This window comes from Poecilia mexicana, unplaced genomic scaffold (assembly GCF_051168715.1).
Source record: "Poecilia mexicana isolate PSO_F unplaced genomic scaffold, ASM5116871v1 scaffold_20, whole genome shotgun sequence".
Taxonomy (NCBI): Eukaryota; Metazoa; Chordata; class Actinopteri; order Cyprinodontiformes; family Poeciliidae; genus Poecilia; species Poecilia mexicana.
Window position 1 is genome coordinate 1,432,363 of NW_028263389.1, and position 15,577 is coordinate 1,447,939.

A 15,577-nucleotide genomic window follows, 5' to 3' on the forward strand; every position below is an offset into this window, starting at 1 on the left:
TAGGGAAATAAGTAAAGGTTTGGTATTTTAAATGACTTCACAGGTTTCAGACGTATATGCTCAAAAGAGGAAATGCTATTTATAAAGTTAACTAACACAACAGCATCAGAGCAAGTCTTGGCTCACCAGGCTTGTGCTTGATGTTGTCCTTGGATCCGCATTTTGAAGTCACCTTACTTACGTCCACCTTCTTGTTGAGTATCTGCACCTGTTGAAGTTGATAAAAAGATTTTTTTTAGTTCAGTTTTTAGTCTGAAAGCACAGACTGACATTAGGGTCCTTTGCCACGTTTACTTCATCTCGGGAAGGAAAACTAGAAGGAGTCAGTTTGTCAAGCTTGAGAAAACATTATAAAAATGAGAGCTTCATTTAAAAAGCTACAAAAAGTTATACTCTATCCATTCATCTTTCCAGTGTTCCAGGAACTCCCGATCATTAATGGAGCTTCTTTAGAAATGTGGACTGTGGTTGCTGACATTAGCGCTGGGGATGTCTGTGCTGCTGCTACATGTTTGGAAATGCGATATTTTAAGCTTGAATAGCTTCATTGATGAGCTAACTCCTTTTAGCACAACCTGAACACAACAGGGCTCAATCAGATGGATCTTTTGAAGCAGAAATTAACCCCCAGTGGGTCACGAGAAGCAACTTCATCGTCTATCACTGTCCTCTGCAAATGTTGCTTGTGCATCAGATTTCTGAGTGTACCAAAAACGCACGGATACAACGGTTCTGGCCAGAACTTTTATTAAAACAAACAAACAACAACAACAAATAAATAAAAAACAAATAAAAATGTTTAACATGTTAAAATCTATGTAATTAATCAAAATGAATGCATTAAAGCTTCGGTCTTAGAAGTTACTGTATTTGAAAGCAGGGCCAGAAAAGCATCCCATGATAGGACCAGTACATCCAGCACATCCAGTGCTGCCTAAAACACCTGGGTGAATGTGACACAATGACACATACAAAAAAAACAGTCACAGCCAATCAGAGTTAGTGGCAGAACAGGGCGACAGAGGGGAAGTTTAAGGAAGCATGGGGAAGGTGAAGCAGGTTCATTCGGGGTGGGGGTCGCTGGAGCCATAGGGTGTGCTTTGAGCCTCAGTGACGTCACCCACTGGTTTTCTGAATTAACTTGAAACTTGGAGTACTGCTTTGGATTTTTTGAAAGCAGAAGGGACCTCATCTGGTGATGAAATTCTTAAGAACCTGGATCCCTTACAATGATTATTCAAGGAACCACCACCTGACTTAGAAAAGTGAGCAAAGGAACTTAATTACATTTGGTTAGGAGATTAAAGTCTAATTTGTCATCTTTGTTCTGGTTTGAGTCGAGTTGTTGACTTTCTGACTGGAGCTTCTGAGCAGAGTTTGTGGCCCAGACAGTACTTACATTCCCTCCACCAGGAACATGCTTCATATTGTCCTTGGAGCCCAAGCGTGAGGTGACGTGGCTGAAGTCCAGCTTTTTGGAGACTATTTGAACCTATACGAGTACAGCACAGCGGCAAGAATGGAGAGGGCAGAGAAGGGCCAAAGAAGGGAAGGGTAGCACAGGGGGAGGAAGTTAGACAGGAGAGGTGAAGCAGAGGGTGAGGAAGACAGGATAGGAGAGGCAACCACCACAGCTGAGGTTAGAAAGGACAAGACAGCAGGAGAGAGCAAGGTTCAAGAGCAAATCCTACCATGGCTGCCAATTCACATTTAAAAATGTAATTCTAGGATACCTTATTCATCATAAAGAGTAACTAAATGTTGGCGTAACTCATATAGTCAGAGTTGTTATAAATGGTGATGTAGTGGACAGGAAGGACCTCTGGTAGAAGTTAAATCTGGAAAAGCCTCTGACTGAAGACTGTACTGTATAACAGTCTCATGACATGCCAACAGTTGAATATCTGGGCAGCAGAGATGACATATTAATGTGTCCTGGATGACACCATCAGTTGTTGGCAAGCACTGCTAATCCACCTCATTTGATTTTGCCGCCAGTCTTTAAATCTTTTTCTGGCCGTTTAGATAGAAAGCCAGGAAGGAAGACGTTGGAGATGGGGATATGACCATTGGTCATTATGATTGATTGATTGATTGATTGATTGATTGATTGATGGATTGATGGATGGATGGATGGATGGATGGATGGATGGATGGATGGATGGATGGATGGATGGATGGATGGATGGATGGATGGATGGATGGATGGATGGATGGATGGATGGAAGAGATGATTTTAACTTCCTCCTCCTCTCAGTAAGGAATTGTTAACAGAAGAAGGCAAAGAACTGCTTTAGGAGAGACTGAGTTGCAATGAAGATGATGTGAAAGAGGGTCCAGCGAGCACCAAGAGTCTCGATAAGAGTCACTGGATCAGGTTACCAAGATGGCAGAGTTTGAATGCACAGTGAGGTAAAGACTTTAGGACAACACAACGCAACACCAAGAACAACAAAGAGGATTCCTCCATCCAAGAAAAAACATCTACTATGGGGTTAGCCATTATGGGTGTGGTGCCAGCAGCAAAGCATTCTGATCCTATCCATGTGTAAAGTTGCTTATCATCCAAAGTGAACTTGACTTCCTCAACATTCTAGTCGAGAATACTGGTATAAATAAAGTGGGATGGTTCCACAACTATTTGGTGATGACCTGCACATTTTTCAGCATTGTGTGAAATATATTCTAAGGCAAAAGTGACAAACGCTGAAATTTGGGACTTGTGATGTAAACCACACACTGAGATCAGGTGGTCCGTTCTTAAAAAGCAGGTGAAGGAGCAGAGGCTAGCGAACTGTGATTCATTCTAACCAAGTGATGACAAGAAGTTCACACTGAGGTTGATACCCGCCATGTCAAAGCAACTCCATATTAACTTTTAGTTTTAAAAGAAGTTTTTTTTTATTTAAAAATGCTTTAAAACATGCAATTTTGCAATTACTTACCGTTTAGACACACAAAAAAGACCTCAAAATACCACAATATCTTTGTCCCTTCCAAAGATCTGGCAATGATTGCAAACACTGAACAGCTTTGATATGACAGAGAATACTTGTTTAAAACGCTGAAATAATACTGGGTTCTATTTTGACCCCCTAAGGAATGAATGAATTAGTGAATTAGAGACACAGTATGGCAGAATACATAAAATGGAAAAAAACAAAACTGTTTCTAATGACTGAGGCTTAATTCATGCCTCAGTCCAGCCTACTGTTGGCTCAGCTGAACCTTCATGACGAAAATCTGTGCCTCTGCATGAATGTCAATAAAGCCTCAATGGGAGTCTCCGATTTTTGACAATGCCATAAGTGACAATGCAACTCTCATTCAGCAGGTGGCGCCAAACACAAAGCAGAGAGTGAGATTATGTACAGAGGGAGAAAAACAACGGATTGTTTTTAAGGAATACAGCTGTGAGATCTGCTGTAACATACATTTTTCCCCCCATGAATCACAAGGACACACATCTATCCTCATATCATGACGAGAAATCTTCCAGTTAACATTCAGTTAATCGCCCTCCTGACCATTCTAGAACCATGACAATAAAATTTCAGACTAACTGATTTGTCAAGCTTCTATCAAAAAACAGCTAATGAACGTATGAATGAACGTATGAATGAATGAATGAATGAATGAATGAATGAATGAATGAATGAATGAATGAATGAATGAATGAACAGAGCATAAGGAAGTGCGTGTTGGGGAGAATGGAGGGGGACTCACTTTGCCCTGGCTGCTTTCTTTGGCGGTGACGCCCCTTTTCAGAGAAGCAGAGGCCACCTGGGAAGAGAAGCCGGCTCCCGATCAATGAGAGCCACTGGCAGCAACAAACTGAGAGGAGGCGGCCGACGTGCACAAAGACATTTGTGAATGCCAGTGGATAGTGGGTTAAAAGAGTGAGAGAGATTAAGAAACTTTCTAAAAAGTCCAAAGGTGGAGGGAATATTAGTAAAATTAGGCCGAGATAGGGGGAAACAAGAGAAGAATGCATTGATCTAGGAAGTTAGTTCAATGAGAATTTTATTCCTGAAGCAGTCGAAATGTTTTCAGGGTAACTTGTGATCAGGTCTTTGTGTATGCAAATGACACCTTTGAGGGTGGATCATGTGTGGCACGATGGGTGAAAGCGTTACTATGGAGTGTTTATTGCAGTTAGTTAACATGCAGAGGAAAAGGTGAGAGATGAGAAGATGATGACGATAGCGACCATTTCTACTTGTGTTGGGTGCTGGTCATTTTGGCCCAGTTTTGGTTGTTTCACACTCAATGTTTCCTTCATCAGTTTGTTGCAGTTGGGGGCATATTTTATATTTTATATGGTTTAAATTAGTTGTAGATATTCTATCTCTGGTCTAATGTACTGAAATGCGGTTTTATATCTCTTGGAAATGTTTTTCTCAAGCCTACAGAGAAAACTGGCTTAGCCATTTACATGTTTTCAAGACACAAAAAAAGCCTAAGAAACTAAAAAATTGTCAATTTTAACTCTTTATGTAAATATGTTCTTGAACAACCGTTGGCTATCTGTTTAAACTAAAAGCAAGTAGACCATCCATCAGATGTGGGGGCGTGGCCATCCCCATGGACACACCTCTTACACAGGGGGCTATTTAGAGAGATAAATTAGCATGATATTTATATTTTTGGACTTTGGGAGGAAGCCAGAGTACCAGGAGAGGACTGTGGTAAAACATGCAAACTAGCAACAAAGCTAACATTCAGTCTCATTAGGTCTTGTACATTTCGTTTGAAAATTTTCTGTTAATATAGACACCAACTGTCGTATTTTTTATTAAGATAATCAAACAGTGAGAAACTCATGACGGCTTCTCATAGCACATGCAAAATGCTATGAGATTTTAGCATTTTATGACTATTCACCAGTCATACTCGAATTCTTTGTTGCATTCAACTACAAACAAAAATAACCAGAAACAAAATGGTTTTAGTGTGTAAGTAAGAAATGGTTTGTTTATGGGTACAAATCCACGAAGGGCTGAATCGACCAGGAGCCAACATGTTTAGAACTGGCTGCACATGAAGACACTTTTGCTCAAAGAGAAGAGCGTTAGAAGAAACACAAGTAAAGAGACAACTCCGGGAGACACTGCACCATTTTAATCACAGACCCTGCAGTTTGAGAACACTTCCAGTTAGTCTGGGAGGATTTGGAATCGGAATCAGAAATTGCATGCTGAGAGTAAGGCAGTTGAACGAGAAGTCCATCAGACACAGCAGAACCTACCTTCCCGCCACCAGGCTGGTGCTTTATGTTATCAGTGGAGCCGATCTTTGAGCGGACGTTACGGATGTCGGGGTCTGGCGCTGTGCCGGGCCGAGCCGTGGGCCTCGTGGTGGCGCTCGCTGTCGTGGATGCAGTGGGTCGCTGGGTGCGGGGCACCAGGGGCTTCTTCTCTGCTGCTGTGGCCGTGGCGGAGGACAGCGTAGCCGGTTTGGTCGCTGTTGTTCGAATGCGAGACGCAGCGGTGGTGGAAATCGTGCTCCTTGAGGTGGTGGAAGTGGTCTTGGGCTTGGTAGAGTCAGCTGGAGGGAAAGTTTACACAGTGCATTCAAAATTCTCTCCTTAATGTAGTTATAATTGTTTTTAACAAGTTTAGGAATTTGCAATCTTATTGTTCCTCTATGGTGCAACCTGCCCCCGATGCTTCCTCATGGAGGGCGAATGACGGTAACTACCAGTGGTTTTAGCTGTCAAGCTGCCAATATAACATGCTAAATCTTAAATGTACGTGTAATATATAAAAGAAAAAAGGATGCAATGCTTGGCTACTAATTGTCAGCACTATGATAACTAGATAACAAAAACAAACTTTTATAGTTTAGTAAAAAGTTTTAGTTAAAAAAATAGTGAGGGAAATAGAAGTTAATTATGCTAGCTTGAGTTTGACAACATTAACACGTAGACGTGCTGCAGAATTTGGAGTGATTTGGTTCACAGCAAAAAAAAAATGGCGACCCACACACCAATTCTCTGAGAGATCATCAGTAGAGCAGGTATTTAAATGAGCTAATCAATCATCGCTGTGATAACATGATCACTTATTGCAAAATAAACATCAGGCCTGAAAACAGAGTACTGTAACAGACTGAATGTTATTTTTTGTGTGTGTGGGAAATGTTTTCATGTTTTTGGTGTTGAATCCTGATACACAAGTGGAGTCAATCAGCTCCTATGGCAACGGGTGTGTGCAGTCAGAGCAGTCCTACATTAAAGTGAGTTTGAACTGAAAAATTATTGTAAAAATGATTTGACACATTCTTTAAATATATCAACAAACAAAAACAAATGAGCATGACGGCACATTATGTTCTTTATTATATGTGTGTATGAATGGAAACATTCTAAATCTACTTTGTGTGTCAATAATAGCTTCACAAAATCTACTTTATGAGGAAGAAAATTACATTTAAGACAAAAATCAACACTATTAAAGGAAGGATTTCTTAAAGAACTTCAAAGTCTCTTAAGATTTCTCGCTTAATCCAAAGGCGACCAGATAACTGCAAAAATCAAGGCTGAGTTATCCAAGTCGCCACACATAGAAGAGGAGAAAAACAGGAAGAGCATTCTCTGCTCTCAACTCTGACAGATATGACAAAGGAGACACGGGCTGTGAAATGAAAAACGAAAAAAGCTGAGAAACAAGCAGAAAGGCAAACAGGACAGACAAAAAGAAGCAGAAGGATGTTGGAATCACCATTATTAAAGGCAAATATTCATGGCTTGACTTTAAAATCTTCTCTTGTGTGGGTAAAGCCGATTTAACATAATATCTTTGACTTCAGCATCCACAGGCAAGATGCACTCAGGCACTACATTTGTGCCAAAGAAAATCTGTCATCCATATTTATTTGGCCCCTCTTGTCAGCTATTCCTTCATACTGCTGAGCCATGCTGAATCACATGTTGTGCTATCAATCCTCCCTGAAAGCTTAGGGAATATCTCTGACTCTTTTTCAGGACATCTTTAATTGAGGAAATCCGCCCCCATTGCTTTGACGGAGCTTAAGAGTAATTTGACTTTCTATATACGAACCCTGGCAGATTAGACAACTTGAGGCTGCATCAGCAAGAGCTGCAAACTCCTGTCAACAGCAAGCAGCTGGTAATCCACAGGCTGCTGTGCTGGAGGTTTCAAAAGTCTATGGAGCTTTTCAGCAGCAAAGTCTTTCTCTACTAGACCCAGAGCCATGGTTGGACTGTCTGTCTGACTCGGTTACCCCTCTCTACTGGGGTCCATCGTCAACAAAAGTAATGAACCTGTAAGGCAAAGAAAGTCTATCTAATTTGCAAGAACATTCAAAGTCAATCTTATAATACGTTTTTAAAATGTATCATTTTAAAAACAAAATGGTGGTCAAATGGGAGCTTGGCAGGGAGCTCTGGCTTTTTGAACCCATGTTAGCAGGAGGTGTAAAGTACTCCGCGTGACTTTAACCAGTTCATTCCCTCACCAGACTCCTCCCTAGTCCAGCTTCTACATCTCCAGATGTGGTACAAGCCGGGTTGAGCCAGGTACTGCACACAATTTGATTGACATAAGACCATATTCATTAACTGAGCCATGGATTTATCTTAACAACATTTTAATCACCTTTTTTGGTCGTAGTATGCAAGCTACAAATCAATAATTCCACAGTCAAACCTTGAGGTCCAAACCTTTTTATCAATTGTGACAGAAGAGCACACACAGTGTCAACAGGATGGGGAAACCCACAACGAACAACATAAACTGGTAGATTTTGGAGAAACTGACCACCTGAGTGTCACTTTCTCCATAACTGATGTCATGGGAGCGTCGACCACAGCTCCTGCACAAACACGGTCTGCCTAGATGTCCCAGTTCCTCCACATATTCAAGTCAACATAGTGAGGAACACACTCCCAATGGAGACACACCAATCTTGGCTAGGACCGAATCAAACATTAGAAGGAGACAGAGTTTAACTGAAACATGTGGTGACAGCTAAGGATAGCATGCAAACACTGATTATAAATGGCCCAAGAAGACAGCCCTGAGGAACCCCACATTTGATTTTTAGTCACTCAGCTTTATAACTGCTGTCTAAAGTATCCCTGAGATGTATAACATTAAAATATAACTGAAAAGATAGAAGAGGAGAATATAGGATTCAAGACGTTGGAAATAAAGAATTAATATATTCAAACCAAAAGCTGGAGTAAAACTGTATCAGTAAAAATGTGGTGTATTCAAGTCTGACCTTATAATTTCAAGGGTCATTTTGAAGAAAATCGATTGATATCACTTAGTATTTTTATGAATCAAGATGTGTGATGTCATGATGATGTGTCCATAATTTATGAATATAAACTGGTGCAGTTTCATGATACCTGTTGAAGTCCTAACAGTGGTGGGCTTCTTCTCTTCTCCTGGTTTGCTGCTGTCAGCTTTAGAGGCTGAAACAGATATTGTGAGAAAAGATGTAAACGAATCAATGAGAAAGAGGCCGACGTGCAATAGCAGGGTTATGTCATCCAAACTGGACGTACCCAGAGGCTTTTTGGCTGCAGTAGTAGTAGTTGTGCGAGTGGACGCGGCTGTGCGCACCGATGAAGCGGTTTTGCTGGCTACAGTGCTCACCATTCCGTTTTTGGTAGCGGGGCCGGAGGCAGGGTGACTCGTGGTGCCACTGCCGGCCTTCGGCACCAAGGGGCGCTTCTCTGTGGTGGACTGTGATGGGAGAAAAGAACAGAGAAGCAGTGATTCAAAGGCTGCTGACTGACTGAAATTCAGGTCAGACTTTTTCATCTGTTTTTATATTAGATTCTTTACAAGCCCCCCTGTTTCGGGGCTTTCAAAGTTGATAAAAATGTAACTGCATCCTTTTTAAAATCTATCATTTCACATCATGAAGAAAGAGGATTTCATTCTGTTAAACATGATTGCATCACCATGTAGCCCGTTGGATGATGCCATGCTCCAAATCCAGCCCAGCCATCCTGAACTGAGTCACCTGCACCCCAGGGGGCCGCGGGCTAAATAAAGGCCGCCAGCGCCTGGGTTACTGTCATACTGGCTGCATTTGACAAGGTCACCAACAGATGGGGACAGAGAGGTGGATTTCAAGAAACTTCATCAACCTTGTTACAACTGTAACCTACAGTACATAGTGAAGAAACAATTAGTCTGAGGAAGTTTTTAAATGCTTCTAGGAATTTGCCATTTTGCCATTTAAATTGAAAAAGGTAAAATAACCAAAGCAAGTTGCACAACTGAAGCTGATTTATTTCTCAAGATTGAACATCTGAATGGACTCCACTGGGTCATGCTGCGAAAATGACAGACATCAATCAATAAACTATCTATGGTTTTATGAAACCTGGGCAAACAGTTATAAAAAAAATTATTTGTGGTTTTCTAATTTTGTTTTTCTACATAAAAAATTAAAAGTGTAATGTGCATCTTAGTCAGCCCCTTTTACCTTAGTGTAAAATGAGTCCACATCTATGTAATTTGATTGAACTGCAAATCCAGAATAAGTATTAAAGTCCACCAGTGAACTTACAACATCATGATGACCTTCAACATGTAACTCAGGCCAGATGTGGATTTTTTAAAGCAGTGTTAGGTTAGGGATCCCTGTCCCATGCTCACACAGCACTGGTCAATCCATCATCTGATCATTTGATTCTGGTGTGTTGACCAAAGGAGACATCTAAGACATGTGAGCCATCTGCCTTTGAACCCTTGAACCTTTGAATGCCCTCTGTTAACTCTGGACAAACTGCAGAGATTCAAAACTCAGGCAGGAGAATCTGTTGATAAATGATCTATTGGTTGTGTGTTCCATAAATCTGGTCTTTATGGAAGTGTGCCGAAGAAACTTGCTATGTATGAGAGGCAGCAAAAATGTAATATGTATCTAGTTGTGTGAAGTAAACTTTCAGATTGCTCCTACAGAGCTTTTCGTAAACCTTCATCCTGCATGCTTACCTTCGGTTTAACGTCTCGTGTGCCTGTGGTGGTGGAGGGTTGGGATGATGGACGACTAATGGAACTGGCTGGGGGTCGTTTAGGCCCAGCAGCGCTTATGGAAGCTGTCTTGGGTGTGGTTGTTTTTCTGTCTGTGGTAGTGCTGGTGGAGGTGGGTGTGGGGCGTTTGGCGGTGGCTGCGGCTGAGCCACCGGCAGGAGCGGTGGCTGGCCGCATTTTGGCAGCACCGACCGGTTTGGTCACCCCTGTGGCGGGCTGCCACGACAGGTCAGTGATGGAAGGCAAAATAAAGAGAAGCAAACAGAAAAAAAAAAAAAACATCAAATCATAGGTAGCGGCAATGGGGCTAAGAAGTGCAAGCAGCAATTCAAGAAAAAAATGTCAAAATAATATGCTGTGAATTTTTTTATTATAAGGATAAAAGCTTAAAATAAAGAGAAACAAAACTGGAATCTGAAGCATAAACAATGGATACTGTAAATGCTTGATGACGATGAGTTACAAGTTAAATATCCAGCCTTTTTTCCAATCGCTGATATATTCTGATATATCCAGCTATATTCAGGATTAGTGAGGTGATTAGGTAAAATGGAAAAGATGTGTTAAATGTTCATTCAAGCTGTCACTTAGTGAAATCAAGCAGGGAGAAGTAAGCAAATTTCAGGAAGGCTGAATTTAGCTTGGCTAAGTTGCTGTGTCTTATCCTCTAGAAAAGTCCAGTTTAATCTCTTCCAGAAGATGCTGGATTAGAAAATGTTAGCAGTTTTATTGGAATCTCACATTTAAGGTAAAGGTAGATGTCTGCAGCTAGCATAGCCGAGTGTGCTAAATGTGCTAAGTTGCAATTCACTCATATAAAATTCTAAAGATGTTGATTTGTAAGCACCTGTGAAAAATTAGGTTAACAACCAGAATTTCATGACTTAAATTATTTAACAACACTTCAGAACTGTGTGCATCCAAACAGTCCTTAGCAAGTATTCATTTTGTTAAAAATATTTGCATAGGTATTACATTCCAGGCATGCAAATTCTGGATGCCGGTAATATATCTGCCTTGCTGGATAGGATTTCACTGCGGCCAATTCACAAGCTTGGTGCAAAATCTGTAATGGTTGTGAGGCTAAAGCTAATAAACTGACATTGTGACATTGAAACATTGAGCTGAAAAAAAGGAATGTGTTACAATAACATGTTTTCCTGATATAGTTCAAGTCTAATGTTTATGTTGTGTTTTATTCCCAAGTAGCTCTGTACTCTAAACCTGGAGGATTTTACTGTATTTACAGATCTTTAGTGATGCAAGACACGGCATGTTCTCCAGCTGTGGGCTGTTTTTGACAGAGATAATGTTTGAGCTTAAGCATTTCATTTTAAGGCAGTCAAAACTTTAATTTATTGTGCTTACTGGAACAATATTTTGTAGGGGTACACTGATAAAATTTTTCTGGCTGATCACTGATCATGTTCTTTAAATAGTCTCACCTGCCAATTCAGATTTTGGTCAACGCCACTTTAGTTTTTGTCTGAAAAGTCACTAAATATAGCGACAAAGTCACTAAATTGGCAAGAGTGGGATGATTATTGTTAGCTGCACATGTGCAGACATGACCTGGTGGGTGGATCAATCAGTCCTCCCTCAAGGCAGAGAGAAAGGGGACAGTAGGTGATTCAGACATCTGTGGAGGTAGATAAGATTGGTTTCAAATGTGTCAGCCAGTCATCGTTACCCAAAATTAAGGAAATCGGGTCTGATTTATATGTGCACACCTAATGTAGTTCTTAAAGAGAATTGTTAATTGTATAAAACCAGTTCATCAGCAGGTGGAAATTTGTCTCAAAATATTTGATTGGTGCATCAGGATTTTGTGGTAAAGCTCAGCTCATAGATAATAACCTCCAAATGTTTCAAGAATGTCTAATTCTTTGTTTGTAATGAATCATAACTCCGTTTAGTTTTTGGTGCAAGTCAGACTTCCTCTGTTTAGAACTGGACTGATGGATTATATTTGAATCTGTATCGGCAATGCAGTCTTCTGAAAACATGACTGCGACTCGTTTTGATGGTTCATGTGGGGCAATCTACAGCCTCCAGGGTAGATCGCCTCTGCATGGAATAAGTCCTACCTTGGTCTTCCTGTCTCCAGCTGACAGGTCCTTGCTTGCTGTTGCGCTGCTTCCATTGGTCGCAGTCTTCACAGGTTTCTTTGCCTTGTCTCCATCTGCTTTGACAGCCTTGTCCTTCTTACCGTCTTTCTTCTCTACTGTCTTTTTATCCACCTTCTCCTCCTTTTCTGTCTTCGGTGCTTCTTTTTCAGCAGGCTTCTCCAGAGGCTTGGCTGCATTGTCCTTTTTCTCCACCGTCTTGGCTTCCCCGGTGTCGGTCTTTTCTTTCTCTGCTGCTGCCTCGGTTTTCAGCTCCACATCGGCCTTCGTCTCTGTCTTATCGTCAGTGGGGTGAAGCTGCTGCTCTGAAGTCGTTTCCACTTTGTGCTGGCCTTTGTCATCCTTTGTCTCCGATTTTTCTGCCATCTCATTTGTTTTCTTTTCTGCTTTTTCTTCCACCTTGGTATCCTGGTCCTTGTCCAGCTTCTCTGCATCTACCACTTTCTCGTTGGGCTTGTCTTCCACTTTCTCGTTGGACTTGTCTTCCATTTTCTCGTTGGACTTGTATTCCACTTTCTCGTTGGACTTGTCTTCCACTTTCTCGTTGGACTTGTCTTCCACTTTCTTCTCCTCCTCTTTGGACTTCTCGTTTTCGTCCACCTTTTTGGCTTTCTCACTGTGTTTGTTTTCCACTTTCTCTTCCTTTTTCAGTTTCTCGTTGGTGATCTTCTCTACATTATCGTCCTTGTCCTCCATCTTGTCGATCATCTCTACCTTTTCAGTCTTTTCCACTTTGACAGGTGATTCTTCCATCTTGGGCTTTTTCTCCTCCTTCTCTTCCTTCAGTTGGACGGTTTGCAGTTTCTCCATTTCCTTGTCTTTTAGCTTCTGTGTTTCCTTTTGATCATCCACTCTTTCTGCCTGCTTCTCCATCTCCTTTGTTTTGTCTGCTTGTTTTTCCTCTTTGACATTTTCCGTCTCCTGATCGTTTGTTTTCTCCTTGCCCTTTTCTACCTCATTCGCCACTTTGACCAAACTTTCATTAGTGGTGAATTCAACCTTCACGCTCCCGTGCTCAGCTTTGTTCAGCACATCAAAAGCCTCCACCTTCTGCACACCATCCTCCTGTTTGTCCTTCTTCTCTGTCTTGTCAGATTTAACTGCAGACAAAAGAAAGGAAAAAAAGGTTATTAAATCGTAGAGGCAGATAATCCTAAAAATCTTTAAAGTGTAAAAAGTAATTAAGTAACAGTTTCTTTTTGTTCTGTGATAGGGAACCAATTTAAATCTTTGCTTCAAGCAACAGAAAACCCAAAACAAAGCTAATGCTATGATGACGACAGATATAGGAGATATAACTAATTCATCCATACGATCACTGATCTTGTTGTTTGTGAGTATAAAGTTGTCAGGTCAGAAATCATCTGTTGTTCAGTGTGGTTTTTAAATAAATCACCCACCAATGTCTGTACATGTTCAATCTGGATAATTTTACCAGTGAGAACTAGCTGAAATAGTGAGTCTTTTTTTCAGTGTCTGAGCTAATTGAACAGCAGACTATCTGTAGTTCAGCTGCACTTTGTTGAAGCACCTTCTAAACACTGTTATAAGCAAACTAATGGTTCTTGATATAAAGTTTTGGCAGAAAAGTTCAGTTTGCACCGTAACATAAAACATGACCTGATTAGATACAGAAAGATAAGACTTTAAGCTACTTCCAGTCACTATCGCTAAGTTGTAATAGATCAATAATTAACTTATCCTGTGGACAATATTTGTTGGGAGAACTGAGAGTGCGGAAGCATCAGAGTAAAACTGCTGCTCAAAACGGGAGAAGAAATTGTATTGATCTGAATGCTGACAAAATGATCATTTTCAGCTCCAAATTCATGTCCAGTAAGTTAAAAAAACATACAAAAAACATTTGTGCAACAATCACTTCTGAAATCATCTGAAGTTACTGAACAAAAAAAAACAAGTAATGTCTCCACTGAAGTAAGTCAAATAAAATTGCCTTCAAAACTCACAAAAAAAAATATTCGAAAGAAAACTGTTTAGGAAGCTGAAATAATCAGGCACAGTACTACTTGACACACTATTGGCGTGCGTTTGCATCGCAGCCAATACAGGAGCATTTTCCTTGGCGGTAAGCTCACCATACAGGAAAAAAGAAATCAGAATGAGAATGTAAACAATCAGAGGAGGGCTAAGACAAAGAGATAAAGACAGGACTGGTCTTCGATCGTGGTGGTTGAGAGGCAGAGAAGCAAATATTGATTATCACATATAAAAAGATGGGAATGAAGAGGAGAAAATACAAGAAATGAAAAGGGAAACAAAGGAAGAAAAAACAGGATCGGGACATTTGTGAATAAATTTGTTTTTTTCAGGTAGAATTGAATATTTGATATAATCCCAGCCTGGTAATGAATGGTTCTTCCTTTTGTTTGTACCCTTGCTAACAGAACCAGTTTTTTTGACCACTGTCTTGAACATAAAGTGGCCAAATCCTCAAACTGTGACATCTGACCCTTTCCAGAGAACACAAACAGGCCGCTGTAAAATGTAGCGGTTTGAACAAAGACTTCACTTTCTGTGCTGTAAACATGGAGGGAGTTAGCAGATCAACCTGATCTTTTAATTAGGGCAGAAACCCGATACGTGTCACAGCTGTGAAAAGCCTGCAGAAAATGGCTTCATTAAAGCTACCAGCGGGAGCTTCCCCCCAGGCTACTTTCCCTCTAACACTTTTCCTCCTGCAAGCATCTCATTTCCACAAACTGGATTTCTGCATTTTATTTCTTCATGTCATCTAACCTTACATCCAGCAACATTTTAAGTAATCTATTGGTTGGTTTAGCTAACTGTTGGTTAGCTAAACCAACAGTAAACTTGGTTTAACCAACAGTTAGCAACAATGCTAAACCAAGTTTATCAGCTAACTTTAGTTAGGCAGCTAACAAGGGTTAGCTAACTAGCTAAACCAAGTTTAGCTAACTTGGTTTAGCTAACTGTTGATAGTCTGGGGCTAGAAGCACCCAGCATGGAAAAAGGAGATCTTCAGAAGATGATTTCACAGAAACAGGATAATATAATCATTGCTCTCAAGGTTCTGTAAGGTGTAACAGTGTCGTGTTTTACAGGACATGGCTGATAATCCTCCACATTTGGCAGCGGAGAACAATGAGCATCTGGGTGCAGCAAGCCAATTCAGTTCAAGGTTTCATTAGCATAATGAGAACACTTAACCCTCATTTAGGGCTGTAACAGCTTAAACTCTCCCAGAGAGCTCTGCTTCCACTCAGTGGTTTTTGTTCTTGTTGTTTAACGTTAAAATATGCAGACTCTGCTGTTCTATTCTAGCTCCGCTTAAGGCTGTCTCTAATAAAAATCCATGCTGGGAACTTGGATATGCTGCTCTATTCCATCGTCCCATCATGATGCACAGCTTATTGTTTGGTAAACAATTGCAGACTAGTTTCTGAAGCACTT

The 15,577-nt window shown here is 40.7% G+C and overlaps 1 protein-coding gene across 6 annotated transcripts in view; it reads right to left on the minus strand.

Moving 5' to 3' along the window:
* LOC106922104 (uncharacterized) overlaps positions 1 to 15,577 on the minus strand; it is a 96,760-nt gene that overhangs the window by 8,096 nt on the left and 73,087 nt on the right. For 5 of the 6 annotated variants that reach the window (XM_088001181.1, XM_088001182.1, XM_014994243.2 and 2 more), the window contains 7 exons: positions 12,107 to 13,245; positions 9,981 to 10,235; positions 8,537 to 8,717; positions 8,378 to 8,443; positions 5,249 to 5,547; positions 3,727 to 3,783; positions 127 to 208 (listed from right to left, as the gene is read on the minus strand). In XM_088001181.1, the coding sequence (XP_087857307.1) occupies positions 127 to 208; positions 3,727 to 3,783; positions 5,249 to 5,547; positions 8,378 to 8,443; positions 8,537 to 8,717; positions 9,981 to 10,235; positions 12,107 to 13,245 (2,079 nt within the window). The remainder of the gene's footprint in view (positions 1 to 126; positions 209 to 3,726; positions 3,784 to 5,248; positions 5,548 to 8,377; positions 8,444 to 8,536; positions 8,718 to 9,980; positions 10,236 to 12,106; positions 13,246 to 15,577) is intronic. The other variant, XM_014994242.2, reaches the window with a different exon arrangement.